At 36.7% G+C, this 23,549-nt stretch overlaps 1 protein-coding gene across 1 annotated transcript in view; it reads left to right on the forward strand.

Annotated features, from left to right (window-relative positions):
- HS2ST1 (heparan sulfate 2-O-sulfotransferase 1) overlaps nucleotides 1-21,933 on the forward strand; it is a 77,831-nt gene extending 55,898 nt beyond the window's left edge. The window contains exons 2-7 of the mRNA XM_030279119.4: nucleotides 571-809; nucleotides 6,959-7,044; nucleotides 10,559-10,697; nucleotides 14,100-14,197; nucleotides 15,267-15,424; nucleotides 17,333-21,933. Of these exons, the coding sequence (XP_030134979.1) occupies nucleotides 571-809; nucleotides 6,959-7,044; nucleotides 10,559-10,697; nucleotides 14,100-14,197; nucleotides 15,267-15,424; nucleotides 17,333-17,559 (947 nt within the window). The 3' untranslated portion in view covers nucleotides 17,560-21,933. The remainder of the gene's footprint in view (nucleotides 1-570; nucleotides 810-6,958; nucleotides 7,045-10,558; nucleotides 10,698-14,099; nucleotides 14,198-15,266; nucleotides 15,425-17,332) is intronic.
- The last annotated feature ends 1,616 nt before the right edge of the window (nucleotides 21,934-23,549 follow it).

Genomic DNA, 23,549 nt, shown 5'->3' on the forward strand with positions numbered 1-23,549 from the left:
CTGTTGATAAATGCAGATTTCTTTGAATACATTATTAAAGGCAGTATCACCATACATGAATACAATGAAAAAAAAAAGTGCTTTGGCATCTGTATTACAAATTGTACTAAAGTACATACTTATCTGGAACAGAAAAAAACATGAGTCTGTTGCCTGTTTTGTAAGCACCTCTTGCTTCTATTATTGTCAAACTTCACATTAATAGAACCTTCTTCCATTATAATTTTTAACTAGGGATATTGTAGAAATCATGTGGGATATTTCAGGGATGTCACCATTTTCATAGTGCATGATAGACTTTTCTTTAGAGATGATGACTCTAAAGACAATGACATCAGTGTGAGTCACAGAGTATGGTCTGTGTTCCCTAAGCATATTGTTTTCTAGGCTTTGTGTTCTGTGTTGGACTGCCTTTCCTTCAATTTTATTGACGAAGTTTTGTTCAGATATGTCAGAAATACATAGTACAGCTAGTGTTTCCTTTATTGCTCAGGAGTTACTGCTTTTCACCAGATTGTGTTCTAAGGTTTGAGACTTACATTAAAATTTTATGGTTTTCTTCCTTAACAGAAAGGGCTATTGCAAGGCATGAAGTCAGAGAAATAGAGCAACGTCATACAGTCGATGGTCCCCGACAAGATGTGACACTGGATGAAGAAGATGATGTGGTGATTATTTACAACAGAGTACCCAAGACTGCCAGCACATCCTTCACAAATATTGCCTATGATCTCTGTGCAAAGAACAAATACCATGTTCTACATATCAATACAACCAAAAATAACCCTGTTATGTCTCTGCAAGACCAGGTGAGCTGCTGTATTTGGGATGCCTTTATGAAACTAGGGAAGAGCACAGGAAAAAAAGTCTGCTATTGTAAATTTGGGTGATCTGATGTGTTTAACTTCTTCATCACATAGTCCAATATAAAAAATCTAATGTTTTCATATTTCTTTTGTAGAGAATGAATATTATATCTTAATAGGTTGAGGTTTTTACTTGGCTGTTGGAGGTGGTAAGTGTCTGTTCACTGGACAAAAACAAAGCTAAAAAGGGGCATGACTGGGGTAGAAATGACCTGTGTTGTTGTAACTGTTTTGGCTGTGTAATACAACTTGCTTGCCATCTCCATCTGCAGTGAATGCAGTCTTAGGCAATTTACTCTCTGAGTAGTGCAGGCACTGTGCCATGCTGTCAGGGCTAGACTTGTGTCTTTGTTACTGGAGCTGGTCAGGTCTCACAGGTGATAAAAAACATATAGAAAAGTGCTTGTAAATAGCTTGCTCTGCAAAGGACAGGTCACTTTGCATCCATTAAAAGTTCTCACTAAAATCACTGTAGTACCAGACTAGAAATGATCATGGCTGCTGTATTTTAAAAAGATGATGAGGGTTCAGTGCTGTGTGCTTTATTAGGCTGGGGTGAGGAAGTAGGTTTATTGGTTTATTTTCATTATTATTTCTTTGGCTGTCATGAGTGCACTTGCAGAGAATCCAGGTTAGATATCTGAAACATCACTGTCATCAGCCCTGCCTGTAAAACAAATGTTTCTGAACTCTCTACTGCTGGTTGTATGCTGATCACTTAAGTTGATATGCAGCAGAGGCAGGAGCTGCTCTGCATTGCAGCATGTCAGCACTGAGCCTTCCAGCTCCTCCAAGTACATGTCTGCAGGCTGAAGCTGCTCAGCTCAGCTGGACTGGGGCAAGGGAAGCAGATGCTAAATGCCCTCCATTTCCAGTTCTGTATGTGGAAGAAAGGTTGAGATAGGAATCTCTGTGCAGAAGAAATAATAGACTTGGGTGATACTGGAATTTGTTTTGTGATAGTGGAGTTGTGTTACTGTGGAGTATTTCCTCCTGTAAAATATTCCCGTGGAGTATTTCCTCCTGTAAAATTGTTTCCTACATATGAAGGTGGCACTGTCATACATGATGACTCTGTTTATAAAGTCTGGTAGTCATCCCTGTAGTCCTGTCCACTGCATAGAAGAAGTACTAAAGACCTGTGCACTAAGAGCAGTGGGATTTTTTTTAAGATTTATTAAGCCTATTAATTATTAATTAAAAATCATACTCTAGTCAGGTATACCTAGTACTGCACTTCCCACCAAATTCTGTTTCTGTCAAGGTGTCTCTTGAAATGGAGGTCTGTCCTAAAGGATAGGAGAGCTAGTTATTGAATAGGTATAAATTAAATACAGGCTACCTGAAATTTCTACTTATGTTTGAACTTAATTCAAATAAAATTTGTTCTTTGCTGGCTTAGTTTTATACGATAGAAACTCTTCATCTTCCCTCTAATAATAATCTATTGAAAAATGAAAATCTGTCTGTGCTGAGCATGTACACCATACTGTCAGTCCTACCTTCATTTGATACTATGTTCTTGTCCAAGGTGGTAAATTATGTAGTTTAATTAGACACTTGATGCTGTTCTTTGGTGGCCATTAACTGGGAGATGCTGACAATGAAGAACTTCATATATTGCACAGTTGTTCAAAGATGCAGAAGTAATTATTCATCTTCAATACATGGAGATAACACCTTGCCATTGTAAGTCATAGTGCATAATTCAAGAGATGGCAGGGTGCTGAGTGGTAGCTGATGATGTTTACTCTGTGTGGGCTTGGATTGGCATGACATATTCATATGCCACCTTCACCAGTATAGCTCATTTGGGTGCATTAGGTATATATGTGCCAGCAGTAAAATATATATACATATCATAGAGACAAAATTGTTCTGTTAGTGATACTGTCTGGTAAAGCAAATGTCCCTGAGTAAGGTGAAGATTGCTTTGGGCCTGACAGAAATTTGTAAATTAGTGAGTGTTCTTTTGTGCAGTTTTTCTGTTGTACTTTTTCCAAACTACTGTAATTCTGTAACAGATTTTAAGTTCTCGGCCCATATGTGAAACCTTTACTTCTTGAATGCAGTATGAAAAAAAATGACATTTAAAATTCACTACAAATATAGTTTTTATCTGATTTGAGATAATCCGTCAAGAGTTCCTAACACCCATTTTAGTTGCAGGTGTAACTTGTCCCAGCAGCTTTCCTTTCTTTAGCAGCATCTCTGGCAGCAGGGTCCTGGGACCTGCCCCTCAGCAAGCTGAGTGCCATGTTGCTCATGTTGCATTTCTGACCTGTGTGCTTTTCTTAATTAAGTCAGAGTAGTTGTTTGGTTGAGTTTTACTTGCTGCTTGCATGTTTCAGCAGTGACACTTTGTCCATACAAGAATGCCTGTGTTACAGCTATCAGGATGGCATACCAGCCACACAGACTTTATTGCTTTTGTTACATGGTGAAGTTGTCATTGAAAACACTTAAAATTAAATTACTGTTCTACATTACATCATGTATTCTTGATATATTATTTAAAAAGTGGGTGTGAGAACACTCTCTATACAGTTATGAATGCTACAATTATCCTGTGTTTCAGTCCCTCAGCTAGCTGGTTTCTGTTTCTTGGGTTTTTTTCTCCTTCAGTTTCTCTCTCAATTTTTCTTAAAAAAGCAGCATGAAAATATATTATCTTGCTTCCAAGTGCATTCTAAAACAGTTGGTCTCTCAGAGGACAGTATAGTCATAGTGGCTTTAGTGGTACTTATTTCCTCTGCTGGGGCAGAGATTTCAGTGACTGTCAGAAGTGGAACAAGTGAAAAGCTTGCAGCAACTCTTCTAGAAGTGGAAGTACTGTCATGTGCTTGTGAACATTTAAGAATTTTCCTTATGGAGTTGGATGGTCTACTGAGTACAAGTGCTGCGTGTGTGCCAATTGTATTTTTCCTTCTGAGAAAGAACTGTTAGTGCAAGGCAAGTATCCTGGCTGTACTGTGGCTGAACTGGTGAACTCAATCTTTTCATCATCTCACAAAATAGATGCACTGTCCTTGCCTTGAGCTTGCTTGTGGTTGTTCATGGCATGCAGACAAAGGTGTGCTGCTTGCCTGTTTCCAGCATTCCAGACCCTCTGGTTCAGAGCTAGCTCATGCATGCTCACACACACTCAGACACATTCTTGCACACCAGCACATACACACACTCTTGCACACTCAGACACTCTCACACTGAGCCACAAGCATAGCGACATGCACATACCATCAGGTACACTCAGACACACACACACTGCTGCACACGTGTGCACACATGCATGTGTGTGTGCATGTGGCTGCAAGTCTGACTGTGAGTGTGTCCAAGTGTGTCTGAGTGTTCATGTGAGAGTGTGTGGTCAGACTCAAGGGAAAAGGCGCTGATGGTTGCAGTTAATGGACAGAGATCAGAACTTACAGCATCGCTGTAGTTTGCACACGTGGCTTTTTCTCAGACCAGGTATGCTGGTTGGGTTTTTCCTTCTTTTGGCTCATGAAACTGAATGTGTTTAACTTACTTTTTGGGACATCTTATGCCCCTGGAGTACGTTTGATCTGGCTTTTTAATTCAGTGAACCTCAGCTGATTTCCCACTTACCGAAGGCTATGAAGCAACTTTGTAGCTGATTATATAAAAGCACTGTGAAACAACTTCACAGGAATTCCGTTCACAGCTATCTGAACTTTTAAAGTCACCTCAAATTTTATTCAGTTGGGCTCAGATGGAGAAGCTTGCTCTGTCTCTTGAAAGCTACAGTATCTGCTAACCCCTGAAAAGAAAAGTAAAATTGATCATATTTAACAGTATGAAGCAGTGAACAATATTCATCTCTGACCTAAAATATGTGAATCCAAACTCATTAGGCTGTCTGTGACCTGGAACAATTCTGGCTTTTGGAATACTGCACATTATGGGAGAAAAAAAAATAATCTCTTGCCTGCAGGCTAGTTGTAGGTGTTAAAACTATAGTTCTCAGGGGCTCAGCATGTTGCAGGTCCATCTTAAGACAGATGTAAATGTCACAGGTGTGTTATAAAACCTTTTTACCCTTCTCTTAGTTTGCATGGTGTTAGAGGCTAGACTATCCATCCTACGTTCATAAAAATTTCCATAGCAGACAATAACACTGTAAGACAAAGGCAATAAAGGATTTTTGTAACTGTTACTGAAGCATCTACAGTTTGATGCCAAATGGCTGCCATGGGGATCTAAAATGAAAAACTTGGGATTTTGTACTTAAGATTACCTTATGTCTAGTCCAAGTCTATTAGAAACTGAAATCTAGATGATGTAAGATTTCAAAAAGCTCATTCATGGAAACATAAATGTACACTTTATTATGTGGGCTGCACTGCACAGCCTAACTAGCATAACTGGTTTACTTGCAGACTTATATCAACCAACCATGACATTTTTGGGTTTGTGGGTGAAGGAAGGAAAGGGGATTGATATTTTGTATTTAGGAAATATCTTTGCCAGGTAAAAAGTATTTATAGCTGAGGCTCTCTACTGAAAATATCTTGTCATTAATCTTGGAAAGATAGAGTCAATGGAATTGTGGTTTGTTTCAGTTGCTGTAAAGGTAAAGGTAGTTCAACTAGATTCAAAGTCCTGTATTATCAGTTTGTGCTATGGGCAAAACCAGACAGAAAGCCAATGTAGTTTATGAGACACCATTGTGTAACATTGCGCAGTGTTTTTCAGCTAGATTTGCCACCATTTTAATGTGCAATATATGCTTTAAATTTTGTAATGCCACAGACTGTGAAACTTGAACACTAAAAAAAATAATGTTGCCTGTTAGTAAAAAGTAGTACAAATTTCTGTTACCTGAGAATCCAAGAGCCAATGTTTAAAGAAATAAGGTTAACAACCTCTTAAATCATAGACCATGAGTTTTGCACAATTGAAGAAACAGTAGCAGGCCAGTCTCACCTCTTAAAGTCTTCAACTGGTAGGTTATTATAAGTAGTAAATATTATGCTTCAGGACACTCAATACACTTGACCTTACAGAATGGTAATTAGTGTGTTGTCTTGAGATCTCAAACTTTCCTTTTTTGTCTTTCTTGTCTCACCTTAGAATCTTTGTGGTTATCTGTTTCTCTGTATAACAGAAAATATATTGCAGATGTGCAGAGAACACTATCTTTTAATTCACAGCCTCAGATATGTCATATCTTTGTCAGACAGCCGAGGCCGTACAAATTTATCATCCTCTTTATTATCCAATTCACTAGTTTAGGAATAACTTTCAGTTACATGCTTTGATGTTAAAATACTCAGTTCATCTCGTAAAGCCAAGCTCTATCAGGATTTGCACATCCCACTTAATTTGATCATACTCTCTGGTTTGGGGCATGTGTCTTATTTTGTTCTTTGAAATGTAAAGCTATTCCTATTTTTGTGAGGTTTGCCAATAAGTGCTCTATTAGCCCTCATTGAAGGGCTACTCATGCCCTTCATGCTAAAGCATGAGCTTTAGCATGAAACCTTCACTGAAATGTTAGGCTGAAGGTGACTATTCAAAATAGAAAACTATAGATATGATTTCATTGCATGCATTTATAACATTTCTGGATTACTTGTGCATTGCATTTTGGGATGGAGGAGGAAATGAACGATCAGATTGGTTTCTTATGTCCCAGTAAAACAGGTCTAAGAACATGCTGTAAATCTGGTACACTTTTATTTGAGGGACTGAATACAGATCAGACAATTCTATAAAATATGTACTTGCATTTCTACTGAAAGAATTCTGCATTCCTTTCCAATTACAAATAAAATGGACTGACAAAAATACAAATGTTTGTTTTGCTGATGTTTTTGTGATAGGTTTCCTTGGAGTGTCCTTCTGATGGCTGTATTCTGCTTTAGTTAGTTTCTGATCATTAAATTCTGATGACCTGAAATCAGTCATCTGTATGCTGCAGGAAAGTCTTATTTTAGGGGGCATAATTTTTTTATGATACTCAAAATAGACTTTTTAATCTAATGCATTATAAGATTAAAGCCAGGAAACGCCATGTATGGGTGTAAATGTGCTGAGCCGTACAGAAACACTTTTTGTGCCCACTTTCACAGGTGCGGTTTGTGAAGAACGTGACTTCGTGGAAGGAGATGAAGCCGGGATTTTACCACGGCCACGTCTCGTACCTGGACTTCGCCAAGTACGTTCGTGCCCGCGGGCGCCCGGGGCTCCGGCCGCGCTGCCGCGCCCTCCCGCGGCCGCAGCCCGCAACTGCAGCTCGGGCACGGCCGCGCCCCCCCGGCCTCCCGGGCACCGCGGCCGGGCTGGTCCTCACCGCTCCTCTTGCTGCCTTGCGAGATAAACGGCAGCCGAGTCTCTTTTGAAAAAGAAACCGTTTATATACTGGGATTAGTCTTCTTTGTCTAAATTCTAAGCTTGTTTTGCTGAAAATCATGGCTTTTCTCTGAAACACTGGCAGTTCTGGTTTAGGATTGGCTTCCCATTTGGAGAAGTTTAGCGTACCTGTCCTCAAAAAACGCTTCACATAAAGATTACCACCTGCCTCTTAAGTTATATAATTCTTCTCTACCTTAGTATCCCTTTACACTTTATCAAAATATGAAAAGTTATCTTTTGAAGTAGTTTTCTGGTCTATAATATTTTGATTTGCTAGAAAAAGCAAATAATTCTTGTGGAGTTAAATGCTGCTACTTCTAAAATTAAATTGAATAAAATACCTTAAAAATCATTCCACTGACTTCAAAGGTTCGGGGTCATATCTTTATTCCCACTTTCATATGTTTCTTTTCTTGTCTTTTGCTTCTGGATCTAAAGCTGTGATCCTCAGTAGCTCAGTCTTGTAAAACCTTCCCTTGTATTGACAAGTCAGTTTTGCTTAGGATGCTTACTAGGCAGAGCTTGATCTTGCACTTGGAGCATGTAGAACACTATTTAAAATTGAAAGTGGAATTTTCAGATCTCATTACATTTGACTGCACAAATGATAGTAACCACTACTTTTACCTCTTGCTGATAGTCACTCAGTGTTTCTATGTTTCTGTGCATTAAAGTATTTATTTAAATTCCTTTTTGTATGTAATAATTCCTTTTGTTTAGTCATTCCTTTTAGTTATTCATTCTATCATGTACACTGATTTTTAATTTGGACTTTTTATTACAAAGAATGAGATGGGGAAGTGAGACCTGTGCAGATTCCCAATATAGTACATTATCAGAAAATGCTAAAAGCTACAGTAGTAGCTGAAAATGACCAGTGGCACCAAGTTTACAAAAAGTAACAGGCAAAACAAGTTACTGACACATCAGTCAATCAAATAAAACATATCAAAATTGATTAGTTCCCTTTCTGCCTTTTTAAAATTAAAATGCTTCAACATTAATAAACATTTGAACTGAGTAACAGCTTTCTGGTGCATAAAAGCTGAATGTTATTTTATACATGAGTTTGTAAAGCTGAAAACATTTTCAGATACTGGAACTCTTGAAACTAAAATATTTTATATCTAGAAAGCATCTAAGCAATTTCACAGATTCTTTCATCTGCATCTTCCCTCTGGGACTGTGTTATCCTTGTCTTTGTTGTTTGTTATCCTTTCACCTGAGTGATTTTTTTTTTTTCCCCACAACAGCTTGCTTTCTCATACTTTGGGTTTTCATTATTAAAATAATATCTTGAATACGCTGGTTGTGCTTGGCAAGGCCCACACCTTTAAGGCTGTGAGGTATGTTCTTGTAATGAACATTCTTGTAGTTAAGACGTGTAAAATATTTCAGAAGAGTCGGTGATTCCTTACACATGGACATCAGACTTAGACCCACTGTCAAATATCAGAAATACCTCTTAAAATATGCTGAAAATGAAAGTACTGGATTCCATCAATAACTCACAGTATTGAGGACAGGTTATTGCAATCCATCCGTATAGAAATTGTGCTAATAAAAGCTTTAAGTTTTTTCCCTTTTCTTTTTGTCTTTACGATTTCTTATCCACTTAGTCTCTATTTTCTCTGGTAAATAGTTGGGAAAAAAAGTTCTTTGACAATGCAATTGCCAATTCATTATCATTATTAATAAAGTCACAGTAATAATTTATGTTACCAGTAGGTTTATGTTACTGGAACTGAAACTAGTTCTTCAAGCTCGTGTGCAAATGTAGGCTATTGTACAATCCAGCACAAGCATTTCTAAAGACTTGGACATCTGCATTTAACCCACAGATACATGCTGTTCATTGGTTATGTCTGCTGCTGTATGGAAATGTTTGTTACAGCTTCCTCAGCATTTCCTCAGTAGTCTGTGGAAGGAGACAGTGCATGTCTCATGCACTTCAGTGGAGCTTAAAGAGGCTGAAGTTCAAAGCCTGGACTTTGCATCAGAATGGTTGAAATATTCAGGGAAGTCAGAGCTGGCAGGCAGACAGATGTCAGCAATTCTGCCTTAGAGTGCTCCAGTCTGAATCATTGGTACTCTACTGGCAGCATTGGAGAATCAATTGCTCTTTCTGTAGCCTTTAACAATTTCTCTGTCTGTAGTGCTTGTTTTTGGCAAAAACAATGCCTGTAAATTGTTTTTTTCCTAACTTCCTCCTTTCTGCTGCTTTTGCTACATTTCTGCTCTTCAGTTTTTCAATTTAACATTCCTCATTACTACCAGTATCTGGTAGTAAAATTTACCCCTTTAAAAATCATGGTGCTGCATGTTAAAGCTACGAGTCCCCTGTTTTACCCAAGCTAGGAGCATGAATGACCCTCTTTTGATAGAGAATGCTTTCCCAGTTTGCATAGGAACAGAAGAGAACTTTTTTTTCCAGCTTCAATCTTTCCTTCAGGACCCTTGACACACTTGTAATTTCCATTGTGATATAAACTCTTTAATATTTGAATACCATAATTGTTTGCCACAGCATGTCTCAAATGGAAAAGAAAATAAAACTGAGAAATGTATTATAAAAGCTGACTTGAGCATAGATCACTGAAAGGTATCATTTGCACAAAATAGTTTGGTGGTTTAAATTTTTCTCCTGTGTCATATGAGCTTAGCACCTCATTTCATCAGGCTTTTGTTTGTAGTGGAGTGCATCAAAATTTGCTTAGGGTAAATGTCTATGGAAAAATTTAATATCTTTAGATAGAAAAGTTAATATGGTTACAGATTCTATCTTGGACTTATATTTAATAAGCATAGCTCTATGCATTCAAGCCAGGCAATGGATGGGCTCTGAGCTTTGTCTTCTTGCTGTTAGAGTTAATGTCTCTGACAACTGGAGACTTGCCAGGAAAACCACTCACAGCATTGCAAAGCCCAGTTCACAAGGGCAGGAACTCAACATCAAACTTCCTTGTACTTATTATAAAAATGTATGTGGCTGCTAAACTAGTTAAGGCATTTCTAGAGTCAGGATGGTTATGTAAACGTTTTTAGTATCTATTTGTGTGACAATATGTCTCTTTTGTTTGTTTCTTTAATAATAAGTCTGTAAAATCATAATCTTAGACAGACTGAAATTGAACTTATTTTCACATCCATGTAATGCACTGGATATGAGGATGAAAAGAAGTGATCATTAAACTTCCTTTCGGTATCATGTGTTCTGTGTATGGATTTCAGTTGTAGCAAGAAAGACAGGCTTTTACATATTAGATGAGAAGCTTTGATTTGTCCTTTGAAAGATGTTTTTTCCTCTTTTACTTTAGATTTGGTGTTAAAAAGAAACCAATTTACATAAATGTCATAAGAGATCCTATAGAACGCCTAGTTTCTTATTATTACTTTCTGCGCTTTGGAGATGATTACAGACCAGGGCTACGGAGGCGAAAGCAGGGGGATAAAAAGGTAAAGTACACCTAATAATATGTTGAACTTATTAAGATGAATCTGAAAGCAATTTTAAAAATGCCCTGATAAAAGCCAAATTGTTATTTTATCAGCCTTGGTGATAGTGATGGCTTTGTAAGTTCTGTTCTCCATTTCCTGTCCATACTGGAGCAGAGCATGATATTAGTATGCTGTCTGTACTCTTGTAAATTCACTGTATATTGCAATTTGTTAAAAAAAATTTAAAAATACATTTTTTAAATTGTTATTACGTACCCAGAATTATAATTCTCATATTAAGCTTATCCTCCTATCATATACATATCTTATGTCTTTTCTTGTTGAAGACTGAGACATATTTTTTCAGTAAAAGCTGTAGAACTGCTGATGCTTTGGCTTTGTTGATTATTTTCATATAATTATCAACCCAATTTATTCTATTTTTTACAAATGTAAACATTGCAATGTCTTTTTGGAAGCTATGGAGTATGACACATACATTTCTGAACTTCCTCCTCATGTCTTAGGTGGCTTAGACAAGTTCAGGTTAGCACATTCAAACATTGACTACTAGTACGGTTTCAGGATGTCAGCATCATTCAGGTTCCGTAATGGATTTGTTCCAGAAAGAATCTATACCTCTGCTGTCAAGGTTTGCAGTATGACCTTTCTGAGCATGTTGGTTTGGATTTTTATTATATTGGGAAGAAAACTAGGGTTTTAAATATATGAGTATGGTTTACAAAACTGTAGCTTGAACACTGCAGAATCCTATAAAATGTAATGAATTTTTGTACTTCACAGAACCAAACACTTTATACAGTTTCAGGGATGATATTTTATTAAACTGATGCTGTTTTTCTGTAACATTGACAATTTAGTGTAGTGCTGTGTGGACTTCAAGAGACATTGAAGAAACAAGCAAAAGTCACACAAAATATACAGCTTAGTCTATAAACACCATAGCAACTAATAATAATGAGTAATCATTTTGTGTGCTGCCTCCATTCAAATAATGCTTTTTAACTATTTGGAGCAAACCATTTCTCTTTTCTTTCCAGTTGGGAGCTAACTGGTCCTCTGTTACTTAGGCTTTAGCGCCATCTTCAGTTACTGCATTTCAGTTTGTCCAGGTATCCTGAAGCACAGCAGCATAGGAAGAGGAAAGCTTCAAGAATAAATTGAAATTAAGTTTAAAAATTGTCTTTATAGAACTGGCTAAACAGATGAACAGGTGATGTGATATGATATCATAAAAGCATTTTAAATAAGAGAGATATCATTTTTTTGTTGCCTGTCTTCCTCTTTCCTGCTGAAGATCAGTTACTTGGAAAGCTGAGCATGCTGCTAAGTCTGAGCTGTTTCTAGGACATAAAACTTACTAAAAAGAGTGAAATTTAACAGTGTTTATTTTAATTTTGAATTATAATCCAGACAACCTAGTTAGGTAGTCACTGGGAAACATGCCAAAAATCCTTAGCGTTGCTGCTTGGTAGACTGCGCTGTAAGCTTTGATTTGCTGGGAAAAAGGTCATACGCATTTCTGTTTATAATGCTTGCAGTGCATTGCATTATTAATTTTATGCTTTTCTGTTAAAGGTGCTTTTTACATTTTGTCACTACAATACCACTTCCTTTAGATCTGAGAGACTTGTTGACAGATTTAACATGATCTGTAAGCATTTCAAGTTCATTTGAAGTGAAATTGATTTACTGTATCAAGCTTCTGGTTTCTTTCATGTAAATCAGGTAGTACTATTTTTCCAAAGTGTCCCTGGGGAACTGTCTATGTAGAGATGATGTAAGTTTTGCATACATTAGTTATAAAATTCAGTAAGCTCAAAAATGCATTGAGCCAATTGCAGTGTCCTTATTCTAGTATATGTTACAGTAGATTAATGAAAAGCTCTTCAGTTGAAAAGTAGGGAAGATCAGAAATTACCTCTAGTAAAACTCAATTGTTCCTTTATTAGTGGAAAGGAATCTCAACATATTTTATACTCCTGTCCCCTCCTAGTCCATACCACGGCATTTATATAGAAGAATTCTAAACTAGGTTGTTTTCTGTATCCCTGTGCTTCCGGTTAGCTTGGCTCCAAATGCAGAGTCTGTAGAGGCAAGGGTTTATTTATAATAAAATCTCTGGATGGAGCAGCCGAGGTAGGTGCATAAGAGGAAGTGGGGAAGGAAGTCTGTCCTATTTCAGCTTACTTAGAAAATGGCTTGCTTCCTCTTGCTTATTAATTGTAAAATAACCTGCAGGTATAAGCAAAGAAATCTTTCTTTGCACAGATGCCAGTTCATTTTTAGTATAAACATTCATAATTTAGGAGGTGCATTTAACAATAGATGAGTGCAGAATTTCCCTAGAGAACTATGCTAAGGAAAGCATACCAATGTCTTGTTTCCCTGCTTAAGCTGCATTTTTATCTATGATGTGCGACATGTACAAGCTATTCCAGACTCAGAGTTCAATGTGAGCCAAGGCACCACAGTTTATTCCCTGCTTTGGCAATGTATCAATATTTTTTTCAGATTATCTCATAAACTTCTCCTCAAAATAGAAGCAAATTATATTGTCCTTGTTCTTAAGCTCAAATAATTACATAAATGTGTTTTTACGTAGTTGCTTTGAACAGAAACTTGTAATTATACTGAAGAAGCAATCTAAAAAGTTGTCTGTGGTATTTATTATTTTTTTTAATACAGGCCTTATATCTTGATTAGAAATATCATAAATACTTCCAATAAAGTATTTACAAATTCCCTCCAGTACTAATGGAGTTCCTATTGGAACTGTTACTGCAGTTGAAATTCTGTTACTACAGCTGCGTATCCTACAGCTGTACTAGAGCAGGTAGAGAGCAATATTGTATGGAATATTCTGTTACGCTGTGAACAACTTCATTTCTTCTGATTGCCAAAACAAAATTAGCCTCTCAAATGGCAGTTATTTGTCATTATTCAAATGTAATAGAAGCTGGTTTAATCTAAAACACAAAATGCACAATGTTCTGTGTTAAAAAACATCCAGCTGTTGCAGGATCACACAATTCCTTATGGCATTTGATGCTGTATCTTTAGTGACTTCATTTATAGGGAAAAAAAATTATACCAACACTTACTGACTATTTTTGTTAGTTTTGACAAATAGCCTTTGCTAAAGTTATATCAAAGGTATATCAATGTATCAGGTAAGATCAATTGTTCATTAGTTGTAACCATAAAGGACTGCCCAAGTACTATTTAGCTGAGACACTAGATCATCCTAGTAACACTGTGAAAGCAAGGCTTCAAATTTTTTTTCTACAACTATGTATGTGTTTTTCTGTCCCCACTACTTTTAGCAACTAACCAGTTTGAGATATTTGATACATATATGAGATTGTAAAGCTCAGCTCAATTTTGTCTTTGTTCCAGACCTTTGATGAATGTGTGGCAGCTGGAGGTTCCGACTGTGCTCCAGAGAAACTCTGGCTTCAAATTCCATTCTTCTGTGGCCACAGCTCAGAATGCTGGTAGGGAGATAAATGTGACTTGTTCATAAAGTACATCAGTGCTGAAATCTAAACTTTTAACAAATTTCAATATGTAGTCCAGTTGATAAAAGTATGAGGGACTGAACAGAGTGAAGCAGTGGAGCCTTGAGTAATGGGTTTTCTGTTGAAGATGGATTTACTGAAACAGTTTTGCAGTTCTTTAAGCTAGCAGTATGTTACAATACTGTATCAGCAGTCCTGTGAGGGAAAGCATGTTTTCAATTTTAAAAAAAATTCTTGCAGATTTAGAGTCTTGACATTTTTCTTTTGTGTCAGACTAAAGTACCCTTCTTTTGGCATGGAGATACTTTAGTTCAAGCTCCTAAAGTTCCTGGGGAGTACGCAATAATTGAGATCAGGATAAATTTATCTTTTTAAACATTTACCAGATATCCAGTAGTCAATGCTACTTAGCAGAAACTGAGACAAAAGCAAATAGTGTCCATCTGTCAATGCAAAATATTTTATAATAATGGCAAAGACTTAAAAAAACTCTTTAGAAAAAAAAAAAAACACCAAAAAAAACCCCAAAAACCCTAGAGCTTTTGAAAGACTCTGAGTGATAGCAAGGGCAATTATTTGTCAAAGGTTTTGTTCATTCAAACACAAGCCAAGTAAATGGTCACTTGGGAACTCCTCTTTCAGTGCCTGTTCAGACATGTTTACTCTCTGGCCATGTGGAGAAGCAGAGAAAGAAAGAAGGTGCAAAAGGGAAGGTCTGTTCTTGCCAGATTTTTGGTATCTAATGTGAAAGTAGAGACACAGTATTAATATTGAGACAGTGTAAATCCTCAAAAAATTGCTTGATTGGAAGCATTAATCATACACACACACACTGGATATTTTTGTTTAGACTATTTTATAAGTAGAGGAGTCACATTTTTAGGTAAGAGGAACTGGAAAGGGAAATGAAGTTAGGAATAGTTATAACTTGGAATGAATCTTGCCTTTCTTATACAAATGTCCTGTTGTGAAGTAATCTCCATCTAGGGACTAAGGATTGTTGGCTGACATCAGAACTTGATATAATTGTTCTCTGTCATTTTAGGAATGTGGGAAGCAGATGGGCTTTGGAACAAGCCAAATACAATCTGATTAATGAATACTTCCTAGTGGGAGTTACTGAAGAGCTTGAAGACTTTATCATGTTATTGGAGGCAGCTTTGCCCCGGTTCTTCAGGGGTGCCACAGAACTGTACCGGACAGGTATTAAAATAGTTGATTTCCATGGATTTTTCATCCACTTCCTGCCTTTTTTCGTGTGAATTCTTTAGATCTAGATGAATAGCTTTGAATCTCTGCCAGGTTTACCTCTCAGCTGGATGATGCTCCTATAGAACATACTCCTTTTCGAAGATTCTCAGTTCTCTCTTTTTCTCTCTCTTTCTCTCTCTCTTTCTCTCTCTCTTTCTCTCTCTTTCTCTCTCTCTTTCTCTCTCTTTCTCTCTCTTTCTCTCTCTTTCTCTCTCTTTCTCTCTCTTTCTCTCTCTTTCTCTCTCTCTTTCTCTCTCTCGTTCTCTCTCTCGTTCTCTCTCTTTCTCTCTCTCTTTCTCTCTTTTTCTCTCTCTTTCTCTCTCTTTTTCTCTCTCTTTCTCTCTCTCTTTCTCTCTCTCTTTCTCTCTTTCTCTCTTTCTCTCTCTCTTTCTCTCTCTCTCTCTTTCTCTCTCTCTTTCTCTCTCTCTTTCTCTCTCTCTTTCTCTCTCTCTTTCTCTCTCTCTTTCTCTCTTTCTCTCTCTCTCTCTTTCTCTCTCTCTCTCTCTCCCTTTCTCTCCCCCCCCCCCCCTTCTTTCTGTCTTTCTCTTTCTCCCTCTCTCTCTTTTTCTCTCTCTCAGGGGTGATGCTAGTCCAAGTATCCTTCTGCCTTACACAAATGCTAAATATTTAAGGCTGGGGTAAAGGTAGGTGTGTGGGTATACTGTATGTAACATTGTGATGTGTTCATAGCAGATTTTTTTTTTTAAGGTTTTTACATTGGCTTCAGTTTTTTAAAGTGGCTGATGTGGCAGATTTCCATTTCCTCAGAAGCCCTGCTGAAATTAACTGCGCTCAGTGCAGCCTGGTTGGCTGAGCAATAAAGCCTGAAGGATGCAGAGACCCAAGTAGATGTTTACCTTCCTGGGCTCCTAGCTATGAGAAGTGGTTCAGTTTCTAGGAGCTGGCCATGCAATTTATAATGAAGAAAAGATCTATCTTAGCAGGACCTCCAACTGCAAATAGAGGGAAAAAGGATCTGATGTACAGAGCCTAGATATACAGTATTAACAAGTTAATTACAAAGCAGCAGCACTCCTTGGGGAAAATCTGGTCATCTTTCTCGGAAACTCTGCAACAGGGATGTGGCTTATGTATCATTTATGATAAGACTATAGTAAGCTATTAAGATGAGAGAATAATGATTTAAATGCTGTTAGTAAAGATTATATTTTGATTAGAAATAGACAATTGAAATAATGTGAAAACAAGATTTTTTTTTTCTCTTTTATGGAGAGCTACAGAGAGCTACACCAGAACAGGGAGGTTTTTGGTAGTCTGAGTTGAACATAACCTTCCCTGGAGGTATTTAAAAGATGTGTAGAAGTGGTGGAGGTATTTAAAAGATGTGTAGGTATGGCACTTGGGGACAGAGCTGACTGGGACTTGGCAGTGTTAGGTTTGTGGTTGGACTCAATGACCTTAAATGTCTTTTCTACTCTAAATGTTTCTATGATTCTATGAAAGAAGAATCTAAAATTCTTCTGCAGTTTCTAAAATTCTTAACATTTGATACCAGATTAGCAACTAAATAATTTAATTTTGAAAGACTATTTTTGCTCCAGGTACATTATATATTATGGAGTAGTCTTATTACTAAATGAGTGTTCATTCCCTGGGTTTATTAGAGCAAACAGGAAGAATTGAAAGAATGGATGCAAAATTCATAAACATTTAGTGAGAGAGGCTGCAGTTTTCCAACTTTGCATGTTGTGTTAATAAATTTTGGATTAAAGCCTGCTCCTTTAATGCAGTTTATCAACATACTGAGAGTATAAAAACTCTGTAAATAACAAAGGACTGTAAACATTTTTTGAGCACATGAATTTGAAAGTGAAGTTATTGCTTTCATTTTGCATTTAGGAAAGAAGTCGCATCTTAGGAAAACAACTGAGAAAAAACTGCCCACAAAAGAAACTATTGCCAAGCTACAGCAGTCTGAAATCTGGAAAATGGAGAATGAGTTCTATGAATTTGCACTGGAGCAATTTCAGTTTGTCAGAGCACATGCAGTTCGAGAAAAAGATGGAGAATTGTATATTCTGGCTCAAAACTTTTTCTATGAAAAGATTTACCCTAAATCAAACTAAGAATGCTATACTGTTAGATTTATGGACCTAAATCTTTGGCCACATCATCATCTTAGTCCTCAGCCATGGAAACTAGATTGCTTGTAGATCTCCAAGACATTTCTTTATACAAGAAAAGTGGGTTGTGGATGACCACCAGGGCTTTGGATATAGCTGTGTTGGTAATCCAGAAGCAAAGGCTTCATTACTTTTATCTAACTAATATTTTCAGTGGGAGTCAATATCCTTAACCTGAAGAAATCTACACTATAATTCGGAGCAATTAATACACAGCAGTTCTATTTGAAAATATAAACAATCAAAAAAACCACTCCTGTTGATACTCTTTTTAATTTTCAGAGCAATTTATTTTCATTTATACTTCTATGAAGAGGAAATAATTTTTCCCCAGCTTTCAATATGGAGAATTTGGTTGTATACAGTATGAGTAGTCCTAATAACTGGTTGACATCTATGCTTTGTTTTAGTGAATCATGTCACATGATATTAATTGGGATGGTTAATCATGTTCTGCTGAGAAATGCTGCTGCTGCTGGAATTGTCCATATTTATATATGTGGTTTTATTAAAAAATTACAACTACTCATTAGTGTTCAAATGTCATTTTCACATTAATATTGTAAAAAGTTAAAGAATTGGAGCAGTGGGGTTTTTATTTTTGGTTTTTTTTGATTACCATCACCACTGACTGAGGTTGGGAAAGAAATTTGGTATTGTCTGCAGTTCTAGTTGATCCTTACACAGTGGTATAAAAATTGTAAATTCAGTAAGTTTCTCCATGGATCCTTTGTAATAATTGTAAACTGAGGTATTGGTGAATCCATATTATGACTCTCCTAGTGAGCTGTGGTATGGCTAGGGTTTTCCTACTACTTCAATACTTTTATCTGTAGAATATTTTTACTGAGGTGCTTTATAATGTGTTTTAAAGCATTGCATTTACAAAAGGAGTAAAATGCTGTAAATACTGCTTATTTTATGTATTTGGACCAAAAGGTTTAAAGTAACTAGTTTAAAGTGGGTTTTTTTGCACTGGTTCTGTTACGTGTGAAGTGAAAAACATCACATCTACTTCCTGGCTGAGTTAACTGTTGGACATTGCTGAAACGCACTTCAGTGACCTCTCTGACTTCAATACCAGAATGTTTTCCAGGGATTCTCTTTACAGAAAAGTAGTCTTCATCCTTTTATTAGGGTAAGAGAGCAAGAAGAAAATTGTCGTATGCAGTCTGGTTGGGAAAGTTGCAGTGAACTTGATTGACATAATTGTATTTGTGTAACTGCCTTACGTGACTGTTGTAAATTTGTGAGTTGCAATTATTAACAATGTGAAACACCTGGCAAATGAAGTAAATTGAAATTTGAGAACAGATGTTTGGGGCCACTGCATTATATAGCAAATGGCCATGGAGCACTGCAAGAATTTTTCCTATTGAATTTTCTTAAAGATACGAGTATTTACACAACTTCCACCTGCCTTTTCTTAAAAGTGCTTTTCACAGGATTTGATTGGGAAGGCACTGAGGAGACAAAGAAAGGAATGGTGGGAAAGGTTTCAGTTCTTAAGGTTATGATGCTGAAGGTTTAGTTTAAAATTACCGAGTGGAGTTTCTTTAACCGTCTTATTCTTGTAATGAAAACAAATGGAATGGAAAATGGTCTGTGAACTGGATATCTGCAGCCAAAAGTAACAGCCCAATTACAGAAGGGATAATGAGGGACTATCAAGTACATCTTGCAGTTTCTTTGTTTTCTTAGATTCTTCCCCTCTGATTTTAAAAATAGATTTCTCTTTGTTCTTCCCAAATAATCAGGGAAGTTCCTTCTTATAAGTTACCATTTATAAGCATGAACCATGCATAAGACTTCCTGTTCTTGTTGTTGTCTGTTGACGTCAATAATAATGCCAACATGTTTGGATATAGGATGTGTTAGGTCACACATGGAGGTATGTTTCCTAGCTAATGAAAAGAACTGAGGAGTCATACACAAAAAGTAGTTAATGGAGATCTGAAAGTTTTCATTGAGAAGCAAACATTTTTTTTTCAAAGTAAAATAAATATTTATAATCCCAGGAAAGATTTCCGCTCAGTGATAGTTTTATGTTAGACTTTTTTACTATGTTGTTCTAATTCAGTTTAGTTTATCTTCTTGAATCTGCTTCAGAATTTTCAGCAGAGCACCTCTAAGAGAGCTGAAGAGCTTGCTAAGTGAAAATGCAAAATATTCATCTAAGTAGGTATGTAGACAAGAAAACAATAGACAAAACTACTGATTTCAGTAGGGTCTACAGAAACTACTTCTATTCTGTAAGCAGTTTGGAAAGTTATGTTTCTTTTTTTTCCTTCCAGGATTTTGAATTTCTTAAGTACAAGACTCCAGTAAGAACCAATAAAGCAATGCAATTTTTTTTTACTTTTAAAAGAGCAATATATTTTTCATAGTTCATGTAAGATAACACATTTTATTTAATCTGATATAATTTCCTGTTCTTTGATGCGAACTGTGAAGGTTGAGACAAAAAAGAATTTTAGGAATATTTTTTAGAAATGCTAACAACAATTGGAGCAGTACTAATTTCAGATGTACTCAGAAAATGTGTTCATCTGTAGAACACAGAAGGAACCAAGACTGTCTACATTTATATCTAGCGCAACCATTAAGGATAACTGTGAACTTAGAATAATTTGAATTTAGAACTATCAAGTTGGATTTCCTAAAAGACAGTTTAGGAAAATGAGCTTTACAGATTATTAATATCTATTTGTCTTCTGTTTGGAAACAAACAATCCAAGTTGTTGCCATTAAAAATATTTTACAGTATATAAATATGATTTATCTCATGTATTTTCCCTTAATGATTCATAGAGGAAAGCAGCAATATGTGAATTTTTGTTTTTTGCAGGCTGTAAGATCAGTAAACTATTATGCAGCCTCCTGAACACAGATCTTTTAACTGGATTCACTGTACTCTGTAGAGGAGTGAGATTGGCTTTTTGCAGGGCTAAGTTCATTTGAAAGGTGCTGAAATGCTCATATATATACATATAGTTGAGAGTAGATTTTGTTTAACTGTTCTGTACTTTCTGTACTAAAGTACCACCCAGATTTTGTGCAGAACTCTAGCCCTGTTGAAACGCTTCGATGTCAGCACGAGGCGCGAGGTCCTGCTGTGCAGGTGACTACGCAGCCATGCCCACAGCATGCCTGGTGCACTTGTGATACTCTGGGCAGTGCTGGTGGGAGAGCAACAGTGATTTTAGCTCCTTCCCTTAAGAATTCTGCAGCCACACAATTTCACTTTTATTTTGTTAGTGCATCTATAAGCAGACCTGAGGCTGGAATGCAGAATGTCCTCTGTGCACATTCCTGCTTGTTCTGGGTGGATTTTCTAGCAGTCTCTCTTTTATTGGTATGCTGATCAAGGCTTCATTTTCAAACACACATTAAAATTTATAGCTATACAATGTAGGAGATGGAGAACCAGCCCATCCCGATCATTTGAAATGCCTTTTCTGGGTATTTAGTTTTTCTGAAGATAACTAGCTATTTTTACATTACTGGAATAAACTTCCGCTTATTGATGATCTCAGAGTAATTCTATCTTATATTGGGGAAAATTTCAGTTATTTTCTTTTACACTTCTGTTAAAATTTCCCATTAAGCTTACCTGGCTTGATGTGTATATGTATACTTAAAGGTGTATGTGACAAAAAGGTGTGTGGATGATACTGTCTGAACTGTGCTGCTTAAGCAGTCAATGGAAAAGCCTGATTCAAGTGCACTGCCAATCTAGCTCTTCAAAATTAGAGCATATTTTATGACTACTAGAGATTAAACTTACAGAAAGTTTAAGGCTGCTTAGTTGGATGGATGCTTCCTTTACTGTAAGCCTATGCAACCGTGTAACCTTTGCAGCAGTATTTATAGAAAGAGCCTCTCTTCCTGAGACTCATCTGGACCATAATTATAAATATTGTACACTTGTACTGTCTGATACTTACATCAGCAACTTTCCGTAGCTTCTACAAAAGAGACAGGTTTGTGAGCATTTCTAAAGCAGTACTGAATGTAATTTTGAAAAACATGGATTGTGCTTCATGACCTTTTTATTTTTAAATACACACACAGCTAAATAGTGCCTTTTTTCCTCACAATCCATGTTGAAGATGCTTGCTCCCACTCACCCTCCGTAAATTGATTCATTTGTGCAATACTATTCCAACTTGAAGCAATTCTGTCACAGCTGTTTGAGAAATAATCTTCATTTTTCCTCACTGTGCTGCCAGCTTTCTGTTGTTTAAGTGTTTCAGTTGATTACCTAATGCAAATGCTATAAAATAAAACACCCATTGGGAAGGGGAAAGAAAAGAAGTCTGGTGTCCTGTCTTAATATTTGCATGTCACATTCACACTGAATGCTTTTTTTCTGGAGCATGTTGTTATACAGTACTGTGAACTTTATTGGCAGCTATTGTGATTTTGGAGGGGAGAGACAAGCTGGAGTGTAGCTCGTCTGTAATAATTTCATACAGCTATAACCAAATACATTTAGAGGCCCTTAGAACTTGCATGGGCTTTTTGACCAGATATGTTTTAAGTTTGTAGGGCTTATACACTGTGCTTGAAGGTGTCATTGAAAAGTTCTTGATTTTAAAGCCAAGATTTGTAAGAACAGAAAACTGGCATTAAAACAGGATTTATACCTTTGTGCATCCCTGCTTGAGGAAACAAATGACCAACCAATTGCTGTGGTATGGGAGCACCCTCAGTTACTGCAGTGCTGAGAATGATGTAAGAACTTGAGTAGACTAGAAATGTCATTTGCATTTGTAAGCAAGGACTTAGAACAAGAAAATACAGTGAGCATGGGTATGCAGCTGGTTAGGATTTCTGAGGCATACTGTAACCACTGCCCTGTAAACATCCCTGGCTGTGTGTGCTATGGAGCTGAACATCATCTCACCCTGCCAAGTTTCTTAATGCAGTAGTTCCTAAACATGTAGTTCTCAGCCGTGACAATTAAGAACCATCATGGAATTGCTCAGCAACTTCCACTTGAGGATTTTGATGGCTTTTAAATCCCCCTTTTGTTGAAAATAGTCTTTACCTTGCTCCTGTGAATGGAAGTGATAGGTGTAATTGTGCACAGGAAACAAAGTCTCTCTGCTTTTATCAGCTGGGGGAAGTGGAGGAAAAAAATGCCTATATAGAGGTCTTCCTAAGGTCATTGTAGCTTAGGATGTAGTAAATAGAATGACAGCCAAAATAAGTTTCAATACAACAAAAACCTTTATTTAAAATGGGTCCTCCTCTGAAAGACAGAATGGCTAGTGTATGTGGTAGGTATTGGTTGAGCCATTTTTTAACTGATGCTGCCATTTGCCCATGTAATTAATCACAGCAGTTGGAATTCATGGGAGGGGAGCAATAGAAGGGAAAGGTGGTTTTTGTTCCAACTAATTTTTTTTTCAGATCCTGTATTTTCATTTTATTTATTATTTGCATCTTGCAATTGATTTCAGTATAATTTCCTTACTTTTTAATAAAATAAAGAAAGTTGCTAGTGAATGTCAAAGCAAATACCCAGATGTTTTCTTCAAGCACAAGTCCCCTGCTATGACCTCCTCCCCCAGCTTCATTACCACATAACACAGATGTGGTAACTTTCAATAAGAGCTAATTTAAAAGACTAATAATTTTCTTTATTAAAAAAAAAACTCTACAAAGAACACCTGTGGTCTAAAAATGAAGGCTTTGAGACCTTTAACCTTGTCATAATAACCAACTGCATCCTCATAAAAATGGAAAATACTGTGATAAACATTCTCTGCCCCTTTTCTGCACACTTACAAGGCTGATCCTGAATCCATTCTCGTATTTGCTGCACACAGACATTAACCTTTTGTAATAAATATGACTGTCAAAATAATTGCACAGAGAATAATCTTCCTAATGAAAAAAAAAAAAAAATCTGGGAACAAAATAGG

The sequence above is a fragment of the Taeniopygia guttata genome, chromosome 8 (genome assembly GCF_048771995.1).
Source record: "Taeniopygia guttata chromosome 8, bTaeGut7.mat, whole genome shotgun sequence".
Lineage (NCBI taxonomy): Eukaryota > Metazoa > Chordata > Aves > Passeriformes > Estrildidae > Taeniopygia > Taeniopygia guttata.